Source organism: Macrosteles quadrilineatus, unplaced genomic scaffold, assembly GCF_028750875.1.
Source record: "Macrosteles quadrilineatus isolate MER2022 unplaced genomic scaffold, UCM_ALF_1.0 Scaffold_2__2_contigs__length_208266976, whole genome shotgun sequence".
NCBI classification, from domain to species: Eukaryota; Metazoa; Arthropoda; class Insecta; order Hemiptera; family Cicadellidae; genus Macrosteles; species Macrosteles quadrilineatus.
This window is the reverse complement of record NW_026542595.1, coordinates 31,369,944-31,390,988: the sequence shown is the minus strand read 5'-3', so window position 1 is coordinate 31,390,988 and position 21,045 is coordinate 31,369,944. Positions and strand designations below refer to the sequence as shown.

At 31.9% G+C, this 21,045-nt stretch overlaps 1 protein-coding gene across 5 annotated transcripts in view; it reads left to right on the top strand.

Moving 5' to 3' along the window:
* Positions 1–21,045, top strand: part of LOC128985349 (proteoglycan Cow) — a 239,196-nt gene that overhangs the window by 202,846 nt on the left and 15,305 nt on the right. For all 5 annotated transcript variants that reach the window (XM_054404771.1, XM_054404767.1, XM_054404768.1 and 2 more), the window contains exon 3: positions 3,830–4,055. In XM_054404771.1, coding sequence (XP_054260746.1) covers positions 3,830–4,055 — 226 coding nt within the window. The remainder of the gene's footprint in view (positions 1–3,829; positions 4,056–21,045) is intronic.

Sequence of the window (21,045 nt, the reverse complement as noted above, 5' to 3'; positions counted from 1 at the left end):
TACACTGATGACTGTTGATAGCTGCTGTACACAGCACCCTCCCCTTCCCCTACTGATGACTGTTGATTGAGCAGCTCAGCTCCTGTCCTCGGTTGGTTGAGCTGATCAGACTGGCGAAGCGAGTCATCCGATCATCTCCTCCAACTCATCATCAAACCTCAAAAACCACGTTAAAGTAACCATGTTTATAATTCCACATAATTTATAATTTATTTTTTCCCAAAAACATAACATTTCTCAATTTCAATCCAAACAATTTTGTAGAGCTTTAAGCAAAAAGCAAATATTTTGGTATATTGAAGCTTTTTTGTACAATTATTGGTTACGGAGAAAATTCAAAAATTGTAAATTTAAAATTCCCATGTTATTCTTTTGGAGAATATAGTAAACTTTTGTAGTTAGCTCTTTTATGGTTATATATTAACACACGCTTTTTACCCTCCCTGTAGCAGCAAACCTAGGTACAAATAAACTTAATGTTATTTAAATATATTTAAGTGAAAATCAATTCAAGCAATTGGAAATTCATTCAATCTGCAGGTTTGCTGCGGCGAGGGTATTTGTTAATTTATTTATTTTTTAAATTGGAAAATAACATGAGTTACAATTACTTTTGAACCGTAGTTTTTACGTAAAAGGGATTTGTACCGTTATGTGCCAAAATTTAAATGATTATAACATAGTTTGATAAAAACTCTCAAAATCGTTTAGGCCATTTTCGAGAAAATCCTATTTTCCGTTATTTTATGGGATTTTATGGGAAAACCACCATTAAAAATCAAAATTTCAAAAAAAGGAAAAAATCTTGGAGGTATCATGGACTATTATCTAAGTACCAAATTTCATCAAAAGCGGACCACAGGTGTGGTCTATAGCTCTGTACAAATACAGACACACACACACAAACATCACTTCGAAATCCACATGTTTGGGTCCCAAAAAGGATATATCCACTCAAAACTAAAACTCGAAAACTTTGACGAAAACAATACTTTCTCCATATACTATGATGGTATAGGGGGAGAAAGTAAAATGTAGGTGTTGTCTGAGAACAATGTGATTACTTACAAAACTGATTACTTTAATATTGTTGACAAGATCAAAATTTTACCAGGGGGGCCTGTGCGATTTCGCACAAAATAATAATGTGCTTTCTTCTTGTATGAATGAATCTATTCAATTAGTAAACTAATAAATACCAAGGTGAATATTAAGAATCTAAGTGATTATGCTGAAATCCACCCCTTAAGACTTTTCTATAAAAACAAAGTTGGTTAGGATTTGCACTGTTTGCCGTTTTCTTTTATAACAATCCTTGCAGCATAAAAGTGTTTAGGATCTTTGTTCATGGAGGATATTCTAACTTTACTTTTGTGCATGTGCATGTTTTCTGTCATTGTTTTGTCTATTAAATATGGCACTAATGCAGGTAACAGATATCTTGTTAGTATTAAAAATACAGATAAAGACCGTGGACAATATATAAAAGATTAAAAATGGCAAAAAAATGGCATGACAGATCTGTATCAGGTTGTAATCGATTGGTCTGCTGTTGAATAATTGCAGTAGTTATACTGTGGTGGTCAAAGCAATTTATCATTTTATTTACAACACTCATATTACAACATCCACACTCTCATTGTAGAGGTACAGTATGACTATGAGTGATGAGGTCCATCATGACAGATCTGTATCAGGTTGTAATCGATTGGTCTGCTGTTGAATAATTGCAGTAGTTATACTGTGGTGGCCAAAGCAATTTATCATTTTATTTACAACGCTCATATTACAACATCCACACTCTCATTGTAGAGGTACAGTATGACTATGAGTGATGAGGTCCATCATGACAGATCTGTATCAGGTTGTAATCGATTGGTCTGCTGTTGAATAATTGCAGTAAGTTATACTGTGGTGGCCAAGGCTATTTATCATTTTATTTACAACACTCATATTACAACATCCACACTCTCATTGTAGAAGTACAGTATGAGTATGAGTGATGAGGTCCATCATGACAGATCTGTATCAGGTTGTAATCGATTGGTCTGCTGTTGAATAATTGCAGTAGTTATACTGTGGTGACCAAGGCTATTTATCATTTTATTTACAACACTCATATTACAACATCCACACTCTCATTGTAGAGGTACAGTATGACTATGAGTGATGAGGTCCATCATGACAGATCTGTATCAGGTTGTAATCGATTGGTCTGCTGTTGAATAATTGCAGTAGTTATACTGTGGTGACCAAGGCTATTTATCATTTTATTTACAACACTCATATTACAACATCCACACTCTCATTGTAGAAGTACAGTATGAGTATGAGGGATGAGGTCCATCATGACAGATCTGTATCAGGTTGTAATCGATTGGTCTGCTGTTGAATGATAGTTGGATAGTTTTTGGATTGTACTAATTTTTATTTGCCTGATGTAATGTATCATTTCAATTAATGTGATATACTGTTTACTCAATTTTAGTGAATGTTAGAAGTACAGTACTTTAAAATACTTTCTAAAATACTTCTACTCCTGAACAGACATGTAACCAAGCCTTTTATACCCAATTGTTTATTTATTACAAACATTTAGGAGCAAAACAAAAATAGCACATTCTTATACATATTTGTATTTATTCACAAAAAAGTAGGCCTAAACACCAATATTGCAAATAATACAATGTGTTCAAGGTTAATATAACGATGTGTAGTCCATTGAGCATTGGGTCACACTCGGGCTGTCTACATTAGGTGGTCATTGGTCTGCGTGTAATGTGGTACTCAATAGTCAATAGCCTATTTCTTCCAAAGCCAGCATTTCAGCCTTTGAAGAATATTATTTCCCTCTTCGTATATAGGCTTAAAGCAGATTATGAAATTATATATACCATAGGCCTATTTTTCCTTCTGGTATGTATTTTCTATTACACTTAAATTATTTTACATACATTTATATTAACGAGTTCGCAAACCAGCATGATCGGACTACGAGAATAACGTTTTATAGGGGGATTGGTGGGGTAAACTTGGGTTTTCTCATTTTGTCCCCTAAAACATGGATCTGTATGGAATTTCTACATAAACTTTTTTGTTGAGCTAAAACAACTAATAATCTGGTTTGTTAAAGCGTGTTTGTCTAATAACTATTATTTATTTATGTGATTTTAAGATTCTTATTTTATTATGAAGGGGAGTTAATAAACTGTTGTTGTTTGTTTGTGAATAGATATACTGCATCTTGTTTTAATTTGTCACATTTATTGGTTTTCTATAAGCTATTACAATCATTCACTCGTATGTCTTATGTGATAAAATAAAATATATATCTCTTGAAAAACTAGTATGAGCAATCTCCATGTCTAGATGTCCAATAATATACTAAAGAACAACAAAACCGAAAATATTTTTGAATATAGACTTATATAAAAACATCGCATTTACATGTTAAAGTTGTGGCCAGATTTCGAATAAAACTTGCTTAAATTGAGAATCTGGCGTTTGCTGTGTCAATCACTAATCTTTTGTGTACACCAACTTTATAAATAGACTTAACTGAAATATCAACTTATTTTATACAACATCATTATTTATACTAGTGAAAATATAATGATGGCAGTAGGGTAGCTCACTCAATTAGTGCAAACCACGTTCTATATTAATTACAGATTGGCCTCAGCTGGTCTAGGTTCATGGCATGTAGGGCCTACTCCGGTATAATTATTATAGTCAATGATCAGATATATATGTGTGTACCAAGCCACTCGCCTAAATCTCCTCATTAAAAATCGCCTTAAATATTTCTTATTTTCTTTTCTATTCTCAGGTGATCTGTGTCACCCGCTGAACTGCAAGAAGAAGGAGCTTTGTCTGTTGGAGGACGCCTTCACCGCTGTCTGTGTCAGCAAGAAGGAACTTCACAAGAGTGGAGACATCGTCATCCCCAAGTCTAAGCTACAGGAGGAGACCAAGCAGGAGCCTGATGATGTGTTCTATGACAGTGAGGATGACTCTGATGATGACGAGTCTGACTCCCAGGACACGGCAACATTGTGAGTAAAAATCTAAACTGTAGTAGATGTCTTGCGATTTCCTCATTGTTGGTTCAGTTGCGCAACAAACTAAAAACCCAAGACACCGATGTTGTGGGTTCAAATCCTGGTACCCACTACAGTACTACTTTTATCAGTATCGTTCAACCGGCTACTTAACTCTTGGAAATAGGAATAATTTTCAAAAAGTTGAATGATGTACTTATACTTATAGTGTTGTAAAATAGAGGGTTTAGCCTAGTTTGTATTCTCATTTTTTACGGAACAAATTGAAAATGCTAAACCTCGACGAAATGTATTGTTAAATACTGCAGGAAAATATAATAAAACTGAGAAAGGTGCAGAGTAACTGTATTAAGTGACAACTCACATTATTCTTTAGCCTCCGCAGACAAATAACAAAGGAGGTCAACAATGACTGTGTTCTGTAATATAGCGATCTGTTTATGTCCCTCAGGTCACTTTCCGAAAAAAAATTCATTCTCATTTTTAATAATAAGCAACGTATTTTTATAACTTGTTTAACTGAGTTCTTAGTAGTGGTTATATTCTGATTCAAGAACAAGGCTTATGACTCCTAAAATTGAGCATACCAACTTGAATGCAATATTAGAAGGAAATAAATCAAAATAAATCCAGTAATGTAAAATGAAAAGTTAAACAAGCTTGTTGTAGGTAAAAATATTAGCGAACAAAAAAGCATATAATGTAGACTACATCAAATTGAAACGTATAATTATTATTGATACACTATACCTTAGTTAGTATAACTGCAGCTTCCTCATTCAATATTAACATAATGATTGGCTATAATGTCAAGAATTAACTTTTAAACATATTTTAGGAAACAAAACGTATAATCTTAAACTTGGAGATTGGCTAATGCTCTTTGGATAAAATAAAACGAAAATCCAACTGAACTGTAGAGACATCACTTTAAATTGACATTAAAAGGGTTGAGGGCAGTTCCGGGGTGAAAAGAGCAGGAAACAACAGCAATAAGCACTCAGCGAGGGAGTGAACGAACAGCTGATCAACGGGGCTGTGTAGTCTACAGGGCTTCATGTTGCAGGGAAAATACAGTAACAGAAGTCAAGGAATATTTTATAAAAGCCACAATATGGCTACTTAACTTTATCTGTAAAGTATTGTCCATTCTGGCTTATTGATTTGACAATTTCAACATATAAATTTACCAATGCATATAATTTTTTTATACTGACATCCAAAATCAGTTTGTGTTCAAAATACAAAATGTTTACCTTTATTCTTTTACATGTATTCATTAAACAATGTTACACTCCAATTATCTCTTTAAAATTAGTTTAGTTTATCGTTGAAATGGTGTAAGCCAATTAAATCTTTATTTTTCTTCGTGGAGGCATATAAATGGTCAAAATATCATTAGGATGTTAAATGCTTCTTAGTTTTGTCAAAGAAGGGTCTGAAATAGTATATTTCGTACGTAGGCCGAAAATGAGGTTTTGCCGGCTCGAGGTAGACCCTAGTTTTTAAGTTCGAGACGAAGTCCAGAACTTAAAACGATCGAGAGCTGCAAAACCATTTCAGCCCGTGTAACGAAAGCTATTTTTCAACACACTATACCCTTTTACCACTATTCACTACCATAATAATGCACACTAACAGTCAACTCAACTATAACTTTAAGGTTATATGAAGAAATAATTTGAGGAATCAGCAAAAATAATATATAGTTGCTATTGCTAGGCAGTGGTGACAATAAAATAAGTCTGCTATGGATACTGATTGTGTACTTAATATGCATAAATGTTTTAAGAAAGTAAGCGAACAGTTGATTTTCGGCCCTAGGGATGTAAAAACCTGCTCGGTCCCCAATACACGATGAAAGCTGGCATGGTCAGCAACACGTAGCTTTCAGCCTCCAATTAATGTTTGTAAAACGGTTAAAATTTAAAACATCGTAGTATTCGTAGTATGGTGAAAAATAGTATATCCTTCTCATCTAAACTGTCTGGACACAGTAATAATTGGTTTTGTGAACTGTATTTCTTCACATGTAACTGCAACAATTTTTACTCACGTTTTAAGTATACACAATACTTGTTGAATAGTGTCAACAAGAATTGAATAGTTTGAATATAATGTTTGATACAGTTACATTACATAAAGACTAAAAGAGTAAGTAAGCAATTTATTTTGTTGGACCGGAGCAATATAATATAACCAAGAAGACACATTGCTGCTCCCACCAAGTTGGATTGCTACTTTGCCAGTCTACTTTAGACGACTTGTCTTCTGTCAAGAGGTTCATATTATTTCACGATAACAGTTTATATTGACTATTATAATAAAATGGAAGAAAATAATATTGTTATTTTAGTTTTATACCTATTCATTCGTATTTAATAATAGTTGGTAATGGTTTCAATAAGTGATTATCGCAAATAATAATTGTTGTACCCTAAAATGTTTTTATCTTGGAGTAGATGTCGTTTCATACAGTAATCAAGCTATAATTTAACTTTCTTTTTAGGGATTGCACGAATATTGTGTGTACAAATATGAGGACAAGTCAAACACTTTTAACCAACTGAAATAATTCTAAACGCATACCATCAGGTTTATTGAATTCCTTCTGGCAATTAATATCGTTTCGTCGTTAGGATTGTTGTTAATTTAATCCCGATTTGAGTTTTATCAAGTAGTCTACGATTTTGTCTTCACATTGTTAGATGTAAAGGACTTTTTTAACCTGTTTGCTTGAGTAGAAACGTCAGCCAATTACCAAAGCTTCACACCTGTTCACTTATGCTTAGTTCCAACCAGGGTTTTTGGTGTTGATGGAAGAGTACAAAAAAACCATGAAAAACCCCATGCTTTTTTGTTCGTTGTTTAGATAACTATAATTAGATTACTAAAAAAGGTCACACATTTTCAAAATTTGATTTAAAAAGTTTTTAAAATTTCATATATGTATTAGAGCTTTTAAGTTTTTAGCAAGAATAAAACTTTTATTTGAAGATCGTCACAACGTTTTACCCTAAAAAATAATATGACTGATACCCTATTTGCTATACAGAAACTTTTAAAATTTTAAAAATTATGATTTGGCTCAATTATGTGTATAGCCATCCTAATGCTTGTGGATGTCTTCACAACCAGTAGGTAATTAAACAATTAAAACTATTTAATAAACCATTAGAGGAATTTAAATTACATTTAACATGTATTTAATCAATGAAAATGCTTTATTATTCTATGCTTACAAAGTTTCGTAAACTAACGGTACTTAGTGAGAGAGAATACAAAAGCATAGGGTGATAAGAAGGTGAATAATTTCACACAAAAACAACAAATCTCTTTGATATTGTTGCATTTCAAACTAAATTTATTCGGCAATCTACATATTTTTTTAAGTTATTACTTTTTTATAATTATTGATGTATGATTTTAGATTCTAATCATACAAACGTAATGCAGCATTTCTATTCCAAACAAACCTTTATGTTTACATGAAAAATAGTAAAATATAGAAGACAATACACTCCGTCTCAGGGAGGATGGCCTGTATGACAAGTTTGATTACTTTTCTTGCAAAGTTCAACAGTCCTAACTTGTATACATTAGTCCAAAACATCGTCACATCACTTGGGAAGACTATATGATTTTAAAATAACTTTAAAATATTTCCGTTGTTAGTATTAATATGTTAATATTTTTATATAATTTAGATTGAATTCCATAAGACGTTAACTAATCAAACGTTTTAACGGCTCGCAAAAATATGTCTCGACGAATCTTTGTAAGTAAATTATGAAATATCAAGGGCCGTAAATGATATTTTGTTTTGTAGCTCGGGGCTGCCTTGTTACCTCCCTCTCATGCTGTAGTTCCAGACCCCTTGTCAGTGTAATGTACTGCGAACTTTCGATTTTTGTTTTAACATGGTTACATGTAACAGAAGCCTTCTCCACTTTTCATATTTTACCCAAACTGAAACTCAATTCCTAGTAGCATTGGTTCTAATTATAAAATTTTTTCTATATACCCAATATTACAAGACAAAGTCGTATAGTTGTTTTTTAATAGAGTATAGGAATTCAAATTATTTTAACCTAGCTGAGAACCTTAAAAAGGTAAATGCATTTTAAATTCCAGCATTTGGTTCACAGTAACATTAAATCAAACGTTTCGCCGTTGTAAAATAACAATTTCTCTCTGTAGGTGATAGTGTAGTTTGTTTTGTGTTAGCTCGGGGCTGCATAGTAGAGCCAACCCACGATATCTCCACCCAGTTGAACAACATCGTGCTTCGTTCTTTCCACCTTTGCATGTTTTTAAACATAGTTGCATATGATTGAATCTTTTTCCAGATTATGTATGTTACCATTTTTTTTATTTTACCCAAAATTGACAATAAAGTATATAAGTTACATTCTTATTAAGAAACGTGGGAGGGTATTTTTATTTAAAGATTCTGAATCAACCGCTTGACAGATTTTCAAGATTTTTCTGTTGTAAAAGTATGTTTCGATGTAATTCTGTGTCCGTTGTCACAGGCTATTGTGATGCGGACGAAATGAGAGCATTCCATTGTAAAAGTAAACTGTCATAACCTAACCTAACTAACCAAACTTGCTGATAATGAAAAAAATCGAATGAAAGTTTACTATGGACGAAATAAGAGCATTCTAATATAAAACTAAACTGTCATAGCCTAAACTGTTCAACAACCATAAACTGTCTAACTAACTAAACTTGCTGATAATGAAAAAATCAAATAAAAGTTTACTAATCGAAAAAAATAGTTCTGTTCATAAAATAAAATTATAAATGCCTCAAATTCTAACAAAAGCTGTTCAGTTAAGAAGTAATTGCATTCTAAGCAAAATCTTTGACAAAAAGTTAGTATCACTGGTGGGATTCGATCTGGTTACCGGTACCTCTTGGACATGAGCCAAGTAGCCTACTGTATCCACTACACCACGAACACATGATGGCAGCACTTCGTATCGTTGCTGTAATGGTGTTCATTATATCTATTCAAACATTAATCGATTGAGTTTGGTCCAAAATATAATATATATATTGGTCCATTTGGTCCGAAATAATATCGATACTTAGTATTTCGATTGAACCGATAGTACACTGCGTTTAAGTTCGAAAATCACCTTCCTTTAAATATATTTCTTCACATAACCTTAAAGTTGCATTTTTGTTGACTGTTAGTGTGCATATTGTATATATTTTCTCAAGTTTGTATAGTGTGATAAAAATAGCGTTCGCACCACGGGCCGAAAGGGGTTTGCAACTCTCGATTGTATTAAGTTCTCGACTTCATTTTGAGTTTTAAAAACGATCTCGAGCCGGAAAACCTTAATTTTTGGCTCTAGTTACGAAATATACTATCGCGGTATTACATATTTTTACGATGTTACTAAATGTAGTTTTTCTTCTTTTTATGGCGTAAAGGATTTGTTTCAGGAAATAAGTAATTTTGAACTATATATCCTGAATACTTAAGTACAAAAAAGTTTTGTTGTTAATAATCTGTGTAAATATAAGTTTATGCTATAGAAATTTGAACTCATGTTCAAATTCATGTTGAACTCATGGGAAATTTTCTACCAAAGGCAGACGGTTGGAGAGTGACGTAATGGCTGGTCTTTCTATGGGAGTGATGATTATTGCTCTTAGTTTAAATTCTTCAATTAGCACTCCCAACTACATTCACAGTTGTCCAATTGATATAATGTTGAATTCTACTAAAGGCAGATAGTTTGAGGGAGACACCATGATGGCTTACATCTATGTGGCTACTGCTATGTAGTAATGACTGCTCCTAAGTGTTCTAGATTGTTCCAATAGTAGTATTTGTAGTAATTTGAACAATCCTGCATCAATCGAGTAGGAATTGCATTAGTTATTTCAAACTTACATCTATCGTTTCTTGTTTTAATCCTAGTTGTCAGCAGTTTTAGATTGTCGGACTAACTGTTATTTTATAAACACATTTTAGAGGTTAGGAAACGCCAGTGATAGTCCAGTCATTGTCCATTTTCCATGTATTTATAACATACAGCACTGTTTTTCATAATAATTTGGATTTAGGTTCTACTTGTCCTCTATTTGGGGCTGCTCTTTTCCTATGTGGCACCACCCTTATCGGAGGTTGAGAAATTTTCATTTGTATAGAAGTATAAAGTATAGAAACCGGCAAATTGACTAATTCTAAGACACTTTTGTCCAATGAAATTTTTTTCTGAAACTCAAAACTTTACAGCTTATTCCCGGGTGAAATTTTTGGTTTCAGGCAAAACCCCACGTTCCCACACATTTTTTTTGTGAATAGCTAGAAAAATATGAATTTTTATGGAAAGCTTACTAAAAAGGTTAATTTTATTCACAACAAACGAACAAAAACTTGTATTTATGATATATGCAGACAATAAGGAATGTGATATATTGTCTGTTATCACATTTAGCTGAATCATGTTAATCGAATATAAGTACTGTACTATTTTCAACAGTAACCTTTGGATATTCGAAACCATTTTATTTTATTCCTTGCATTTCAGTAAATTTGTATTGTGAAAAAACTGTTAAAATATTAATATTTAATGCCGTACTAAGTAGGTTAGATTTATGCTCCTTCATATTCAGGTAAAACTTAACTGTAGATAATAAGAGTTTGCAATGTATCACACTTTAAGCAATAGTGTGTCTCTGAAGAAGCAAAGTCGATGATCTGTGTCGGGCAAACTAATATTAATGTATGGCGCTTGAAGTGTTCGACTCAACAAGAAAAGCAATCTAACTTGTGATCCGGGCATGTCTTGCTTTACAAAGAGACTTGGGACACAGTTTATTGTCCTGAATACCTAATGGTTATGTTATCTGAAGACGCTTACACTTTGTAGGGTATAGCATATTTATAATAGAATTTTACTTTTTTGGACATAAAAAATTTAGATTTTTATGCCATAGTGTTACTTTTATTATATGAATATGGCGAATGTCATTTTATGTTTCTTCTTGACGTATGCTAGTAATAACAAAAGATATAATGTCATAACCAAGATTAATCTATAATAGCGATAAATGTTCAGATTATAATCACACATGGCACATCTTAATGTGTTATATTATTAGGTTATATTACCCTAATGGTATCAATTGAGACACATAAAATGATATGAATAAATGTACCGTACCTATATTAACCTGATCATTAATTGAATTATATAAACTAAAATATTCTCAACTTACATTGATTACCTAAACATAGTATACTGTACTTAGTGTAAGTATGAATAAATAATATCATCAAATAATAAATAATTAAATAATAACGAACTATTTAATTTAATTATTAAATAATAACATTTTTCTTAAAAACTGCAAAAAGTATTCATTCGTTTTTTATGTCTTCAGGGTTGATTAATTAAAATATCAACGCAGAAAACAGTTGCAATAAGAAAATTAAAATAAATAAATTAATTAATTACTCAATATATCAAAACCAGTTGATAACTGTATTATACTACTAACCGTTCAGTAAAATAAAAAAAATTATACTTTTCAAAATATTTATAAGTGTTTCCTCTCTTTTTCAATTCCATAAGTACCATCAGATCTATTATAATGTTTGTATGAAATAAAATAAACATAGTATACTATGTTTAAAATAATTGACTATTATTTTCAGTGGTTGTATTTACATGAATGCATAACTTAATTGTAACCCTGTTGGGTATTGCTTTATATTTATGCTTACCTAATTAATTTGTATTAAATTTATTATTATCAATCAATGATAATATCTCATTATAGACTAAGATTAAGATTTAAATGCTATAAGTAAATCCAAAAATATTTTTTAAGTATTTAATATTCTTTGTTAAACTCTTGTTATTTTTCTATAAGGACACTTATGTTCTCTACAGCTTTTCTTAGTATATAGATGTTTTATAAAACAATATTAATTTTTTTAAGAGTTTTAAAGTGGTTTGAGTTTTGAGAAATCTAGTAATTTTAATCTGAGTGGTTACACTGGGTGTAATATACTAACACTAGAGAGAAGGTTTATTTTGTGTTCCTTTGTGAAGCCAAACATTTGACTGCATATGAACTGCGGACTGTAAGAGTCACTTTTGCTCTGCAATACCATTCTTATTTGGCAACAAAGTTTCAGTTAAGTTCTGCTCCGTTGCACTCATTTTGACTTCAAAAGAAAATGTTGAAACCAGTAGGTTGAGTTTTTAATTTTATTTTTCTCTCCTTCAAAAATATTCATGTTACATCTTGTCAGCCTTGGGAGATGTTTTTCAAATCTTTATTAAATACAAAACATACTGGATTACGTAGACAAGTAATTGTATATGATTTAGACTAGACTTTGTTGAGGAATTTATCCTACGTACTCGTGGATTTTATCATTATTTTGAAATATTGTTTTATTTTTTATCTTAACACACTCATAGCTCATGGGTTGTCTTTTTTATACTTGTTTAACGTAATAGTGATTATATATATATATATTGGAGATATTGGCAAATCAATGTAGGCCTAAATGTTATTCTAAATTTTAAAGTACAAAAGACCAATATATAATATTTTTAAATACTGTATATAAAACAATTATTACATTAGGCATTTACTTTAAAATTTAGAATTATTACATTAATACATCAGTATAAAAAGGCACTAAAGAGTATAAAAAAGTCTGCACATGAATTGTCAAAATCAAACTTTAGTTAATATAATTAACTCAAAATTGTTATACTGTACCATATCTGATCTTTTAACTAATATTCAAATATTTTAGTTCTTACCTAAAACTCACACTAGTTGAACAATATTAAAATTAATTATCCTGACATGTTCTTATGTTTGTACCTTTGTACCACCGCCAATCACTCTGGTATTATAATGTACATGCAAGGTTCGTGTGTGCTGTGTGGCTGTGTGCTGTAGGTACAAGCGTACAAGTTTATACACCTCAGGCCCCGCCTTTGTTGTCAGCTGTTTGACACAGGCATGTGCTTATTAATACATTTTCTCATGATTCTATGGGGTTTCTTCATTTATTTGTAAAACACATTAGTTTTTAATCGAAATGTATGTAACAAAAAGTTCATTGAGGAAAAACATGTTGTATGTGATTAATCACATTTTTTTGTTATCTTTACCACTGAAACTTTAATATGAAATTGAAATTGTTTTCAGAACTTTAAGCTTATTATTAGTCAATTGGCTGTTTAAATTGTAATTATTAATTTTATCAATCAAGTAGGTCCTCTGCGAGCTTAACAGATCCACTATAACAATATCCAGTAATTCATGGCATTCGCCCCACATGAGTTAACATAAATCCACTGCAGCAGTTTCAGCGAATGGGAAATTTATTGCCCGTCTGGAATTTACAACAAAAAGTTACTTTATGCTAACTATTACTCAAAACATATTTTAAGTTTCAATGTATGGTTATCTATTTTATCAACTGCATTTTAATATTTAATTGAAATCACAAGGTAAAGCATTTGCTGTAACAGCACTGTTATGGTATGAATGAACCTAATTGTGAGTTAAACGTGTGTAATCTACTTCAAAATTATATGGTTTTAAAACATGTTTTAGCGCATCAAATGCATAGAAATGTATCTTTGGTTATACATATAATAGCTTCATTATAGACATTTCATTCCCATGTTGTCATGTAGCCGGTTGGTTTTAGGATTCATAACTGAATCTCGAGCAGCTTACATACAGTGTGTCTGCTATAAAATGCAATTATTTGTCTTTGTTGTTCCCCAACTTTTCAATCATTCTAAACAGAATGAACAGAATTTCAACACCAAATATTGTATAATATTTGTCTTGTTTTAATTACTAAAATTATTGTTGTCTCTATGACTTGAAAGTTGTTGGTAGTTTTTTTAATTATTTTAATAAAAATAAAATATATATATACTCACTCAAGCACCTACTACATTTAAAACAGAGAACGGATTAATAAAATTGTGCTGACACAACAATTTGCTATATCGGGCTATAAATTTATCTAAATCCAGTAAAGAGATACTGCACGGGTGCAGTTGTCATAGAAACTGCTGATGTGTTTCATTTCGCTTAACTCGGTTATTTAGAACCTCTGTGTTTTGCTTATTACTTTTAAACTTAAAGTTTAAGCTTTAAGCTGTTTACTAAGTTAACATTTGTATTTTACTCTGTTTTTACTTGAGGTTAGTTGGATTCAAAAAATCTAGTTATAATAAAACAGGGATTGCTAAATAGACTGGGACGGGTGGCATCGTCCTGTAATCCAGCTACTACGAGGTCGCGAATGAATTGTAGATATTTATAGGCATGCACTGTGGATGCGATACTCCCTAGTGTGGATTAGCGTCCGCACAAGTGTGTACCATGACTATCCGCAGAACTATCCTAATAATTTAGACCAATGTATGTAGGTAAAAATGTATACAAAGGCAAAAATGTGGTTCGGATTTCACTATAAACTGTAGGTCCCTTAGTTGCCATTAGCTGTATGGGCTTTTAATTAACAGCTGTGTCTAAAGAATGTCGGCCTTAGTCACTAACAAGACTTCGAGATCGCGCCACTCATCCTACACTCCCTTCATACTTAGCTTAAAATACCTACCTGCTGCTTAATAGTATGGTCGCCATTTAATAAGATACCCCCGCCGCAACAAACCTGCAGACTTAGCGAATTTCCATCTGCCTGATTGGATTTAAACTAAAATGTCTCCTTAAAAATATCACATTTATTCCCTATTTAAACAGAATTAGTTTAATGAGTACTTAGGTTTGCTGCAACAGGGAGGGTAAAATTTTTTTTTTATGTAAAATATTAAAAGGTACTGTGGTTTAAAAAAAGAAATGAATATATAAAAAATGAATAAATGAATGAAAATGAATGAATGAAAAATGAGTGGTAAGAAATGAATGTATTTTCCAAATTTGATCAAAATATGTTCATAAACAAGCAAACTACAACAGTTGACTTATTCTCCATAAGAATAACATGGGAATTTTAAAATTACAATTTTTTAGAATTTTCTCCGTAACAATTAGGCGCATAATAACGCTTCAATATACTAAATTATTTGTTTTTTTTTAAGCTCTACAAAATGGTTTAAAAATAAATTGTGAAATTTTGTGTTTTTAGGGTCAAAAATGGAAAAAACCTGTTTTTACCCCATAAAACCCCCTATAAAGCCCCGTTTCCATAGTCCGATCATGCTGGTTCGCGAACTCATTCAAGTTTATCCCGCCTTACACCTTCAAACCAAATTTTATCAAAATCGGACAAAAATTACTCAAGTTATCGTGCGGATGGACACATATATATATAGATATATAAAAATTTGAACGAATGGTGTTTTTGGCCTCTGGGGACATCAAAATGAAAAAGTAAATCGGTCCCGGGATTAGGTCTTACCATGAGACCTACGGTAATAGCTACTTCCCTATAGAGAAATTTGCTAAAAGTATTAAAGAATTGAATATATCAATGTCTGCTGGTCTGATAAGTGGTTATAGAGCTCGCTTGACAATCAAAAGTTCATCAGTTTGATCTTGAGAAAATTCCACAGCTTTTGGATGATGTATCATTTTGGAATCATCTCCCCTTGATCATATATTGAGCTTATAATGGTTCTGGCAAAGTAACTAGCTGGTCTTTGTTAGAATAAAGTCATAACGATAATTTCACTTCATTTTACACACACCTTGCATTTTTATTCAGCCATATCTACACTAAGTTGCTGTACCGGTACTAGTTAAATGATTGAAAAATGTCCATCATGATTATAACAACATTTTTGAACTAAATCATTTATAATTTTAAAATAATTAAACCTGTTTTAAAGTACTTATTGAAAGTTGATGTATTTTACGACACATGGCATAGTGTGTAGGACTGAAGTGGGATGAGATTCTTTGCGCTGTCACGCCCCTCTACTTCTGAGGATATTTTCAACCTAGAGAAGCTGAGTTGACGGTAGAGTACTCGGGACAGCACAGTGACAAGCCACGGCAACTTATCGGCAATATTGTCCTTGGTTGCCGAACAACAAATCATTGATTGACAATCTCAGCTTATCGGTTGCATACCTTGTCATGTTATCATCCTGAAAATTATAAGCATAGGTAAATTATAAGTTACATTTATGTATTCAGTACGCACAGACAATGGAAAAATTCCTTAAACATAGTAAACAATAATCTTTATTTGTATTATATTACCAACTTATGCTATTATTTTACGATTCCAAAATTATTTTTTGTTATATCTGCAACATACATTTTTCTGTTGGAGTTTGCAAAGCAAGATTGTGAATATGATGAATCCAAAGTTTACAAAATATCTGATGAAAATACTCCCTACTGTTTTAAAATCAAATACAAACACTGTACGTACCTATAGAAACAGGATATAAATTGGTCGTAACTTAGTCACAGTCTCAAAAGTGGTGTCAGAAGTCACTATTGCAATGCGAGTTTCAGGGTCCAGTATTTCAGCTGCTCACTGGCCCTGGACATGACATGACAGTGGTTCTGGTTGTATATTACACAGAGTCATGTGCCAGCTCAAAATCCAGCGGCCTTAAATGAAATACAACATAGGTATTGTATTTTAGTTTAAGACGTTTAAGTTTTAAATCATTCCCCATTTACTCAAATAATAGAATGATACATACATGTGAATTAGATTTAGGAAATATGTTGTTGTTCTACATAAGTCATTCATGTTTTATCAACTTTACGAATTAGATAAAAATGTACGATTTAATCTTGGAATAGTGAAGAGTGAATGGGTCAACACACTCATTCTTGCACTCTCAACTGTCACACAACAAGTGGCAAATTCCACAATCTAGTGATGCAATTGTGTGACATCGGCTTACAGCCAAGCTATTTATAAATACCATCTTCAGGCCACGGAAACCAAAATCTAAAGCCATCATTTTATGGCTGTCATTCTCATTCGTAATTTTGTATGGACAATAATATTCACAAAACTGTCTAAAATCCGTGTTAATAACTTTATTATATCTATTTTCCTTGTTTCTTAAACTCAATATTATTTATTTATGTTTAAACAAATGTTTTGTTTTACAGCTTGTTTACATTTTTCTCTACAAATCAAATAGTTAACATGGCACAAGAGGAGCTAATTCAGACATAATATCGTCAGCTGTTCTTTGACATTAAGATAACAGCCCTTGTAACACAAAGGACTGGAGGAGGAAGGGTCGGGAAAGTGGTGGGAGGCTCATGGCACTTTGGCATACTCCTCTACCTGTAATTGCGTTACAGTAATCTAACATTTAATTTTGGATCTAGGATACATGAGGAGGTATGGTCGCCATTTCAAAGTAAAGTGTTTAAGTATTAACGATGCTTATATTACTTGATATGACTTGTTCATAAAAAAGATGAGCAGCCGCTGTTATTGGGAGCTAATGTTGTTTTCTTTATTTAACTACAAATAAATGAGTTATGAATAGCTGAACTCTTTACTCAATAGTTTCACTTGAGTGATAAGATTGAGGTATTAATGTGTCCCCAGTCCCAGGTTTTGCAATGAACAAACACTTGTTTGAATATCATACACCTTTTTGATGTTGATTTTTCTAAGTTTTGGAAGTAATGATTGAATAGAATTATCATAAAATGGTTTTAATGAAGATAGTACTCCGATACAGATAAAGTTCTTTCTCTACTGATAGGCATGTAGTCTTGTAGTTCAAGAAACCGCAGGTTATCATGCAGCTATTAGCTAAGATAATGTCAAAATTATTCTAGGCCAGGCCTCTGAAAAAATATACTTTGACTTTAAAATTTTAGTTTTGGATTAGATTAGTTATAAGCTATTTCCTGTTTAGAATTTTAAAGAAACAGAATGGTTTTATTTCCTTTAAAGGCTAACTTACATTTCACATACCGTAAAAAACTTAACGATTATTATCATTGTTTATAGTTTATTCATTATTTTTCTTTCAAGCTAGAAATATCTTCTTTTTTAATGTGGTTTTATAAAACCAAATTAGTTATATCTATTCCTAAATTTGACTATAAGTAAAATAATGCTATAATTTTGCAATGAAAAATAAACAGTTTTAAATTTTGTTTAAAGCAGAAAATTGTCATGTCCAAAATCTTCATAGTGAGATCTTTTGAACTATTTGTTGAATAGAGGCTGTCAAATCCACAGTCGATTGTGGCAGTCATAAATCATCAAAACAAGTTGTGTTATTCCTTTCAGGTTTATTGTTTTGTAAACTCACACTGTCATGTTTATGGAAAATAATTACCATTACTTCTACCTCGTACATGTTATTTTATTCAGCCTTCCAGATGTTTTTACGTGTAGCTCCAAATTACAAAATGAAAATCATTACTGTGGTTCTGGGTGCAATTATGTAGACAATGTTAATATAAGACATTTTTATTTATAAAGTGTAAGAGTTAAAAAATTCCATCTCATGAATAGTAGAAAATATTTATTAACAAAGATTTAAATAGTTATTTGTGTTACTAGTGGGCGAAGTGGCACTTTGCTGCATACGAGAGAAATGTTTACGCACAAGCGAGTGTGGAAAGTTTCTTGAGTGCAGTAAAGTCAGTTTGCACTCGCATTACATATTATACTTTTCCTATAGTTACTATAAAGCATATAAACAATTACTCTTTCAAACACTGTAAAACTTGTTTTAGGTTAGGCTAAATTCAAACATTGAACAAAATTGGAAACCCTGCTCCAGCTGATCGTAGTTGTAATATTTTTAAGTGTTGCCAACCTATTTCCAAGCATACAGGGATTATGTGCATAATAAAAGCACACTGTTTGTGTTGTTTGGTTGGAATACTGGTGTGCGACAAAGTAAAAACTGTGCACCAAAGTAAGTAAATGCAGCAATTAGCAGCTTTCTGTACTACAAACAGTGCAAGGAATCAAAATTTGTCAGGTGACTGTAGGTAAAATAACTATTGTTTACCTCTCCAAACATACTCGTTTAGGAGCTACAGGATGCAGAATGTAGGCCTACACAGCAAGCCACGTTTACCCAGGTGTAACACGCGGTGTAGCCTTTAATGAGTAGGTTTGGAGAAAAAAATTTCTTAATGATAAGCTTTATAATAATTTGTACATTCAGTGGTCGCTGTACATTAAACAAATTTATTTTGTGTAATTTATGTGAACTAGTGGATATATTTGTTAGTCTCTAAAAAATAAGTGAGGCCACCAATTGAAATTGTAAAACAAATTGTCATATGCTAATGTTGAATCAAAGAAATGGAGATAGGGATGAATAAAAAAGTTTTTTTTCCTGCGGAGTGTAAAAAGAACTTAGTTTAAAAGTGTAAGAACATGTCATAAGGTTATTGATTTTTTGAAACTGAGCAGAGGGAGAGATTAGTTCTAGTCAGGAAATTTGCATGGAATGAAGAAGACAATAGAAAAGGGAATCCAGGCGGCAATATGAAACTCGGCAAGAAAACTAATCTAACTTGGCCACCCCATCTATCAGGGAAAGCTGCTGATTTTGGCTAATGTGGCAGAAAGTGTAACTCCTACAACTTCTCCAAGCATGTTGTGTCTGAATTAAATATATAATCAACATTTAATAGTTCCAGCCAGTTTTATTACATCAGTTCACATAGAGAATAATTCACATTCTTTTATGCACAAAAAGTTGGAAACAGTCCTGGAAAAGTTTAACTAGGTGATTCTCTCTAATAGAACATTACTCTAGATCTCTAGATAGTGTGCCTGATTATTTTGTGCCTGGTAAAAGTCTGTTTTCACCAAAGTTTTTATTTTGAAAAAACAGGTTTTTTTATAAAAATTAAAATAATCATCATACTATACAATCATGTCAAAAATTATTCTTGCTTACTAACTATTTTTCCAAAGATATAATGCCAAGAAACTGTAAGGGTTGCATACACTATTCATAAAGGGAGTGGAGTTTCTGTTTTCTTTGTCACACATTGTACAAAAGATCTGCCCTCAAAGATTTCAGGTGAGGCTTTATACTCGTAACAACCTTCATTTAACCACAACACCGCTGATTATTCCAGCTCTTGTCCTCTTTTGTGCACACAACCTCCTTTACCTCGTCATAAAAGTATAAATTACATTTAATTTACTAAAACTTAACAATAATAATTTCACTTTACATTATAACTTCATCTTTTGAAAATATGTTTACATTGATAATAAGGATATGTAGTCTATTTCATCACTAAGTCCTAAAGACACTCTTTTCGACCCGAGCTCAAATTTCGGGTCTAAAGTAGCATTTTTACTCTCTAGTGAGTAAAAGTTGTATTTAGCCCCTAGGGAGTAAAAATCAGCTGTTGTCAACTCAGTTGTAAATTTTAATTGTACACTATTTCATATATCGAAAGTATGTATCGATTGTAGTTTATTGTTGCCTTAATGTAAATAGATCGACATATCAATAGTATAAATGTACGCTAACACAATCGTAATAGACAAAATGATTGAATCACTTACTAAAAAGCTGCTTGTTTCCATTTGCAAATTAAATTGAAAATAAGCTAGAAGAAGTTTTCAGAGGTTATCTTTAAATGAAAACTATTTCAGTTTTGTAACATAGTTTGTTTAAATAATGGTGCAATATCACAAAAATCATAGTTCATCATGCGGGCAAATGCGCGCTCATCTTCCGACCTCTGCGCTTGGGTCACTTTAGGCCCTAGTGATGAAATATACTATTTTTATCCGTGGTTTCAATATTGAAATGTTTGAAATTCTAATTAATTTCAATACAGTTAAAAATTATATGTATATTGGAAATAATATAAAATATCCTGTGTTGGACTGTTTTTCTGTTCAATTAAAACATTAACTTGAACTAGCTAGGAACGAAGTTTGATATTATAATTGTGTATGTGTCACAATTTATGTATTTTACCTGCCAACATTATAGTTCAGTGTATTTTTAGGTAC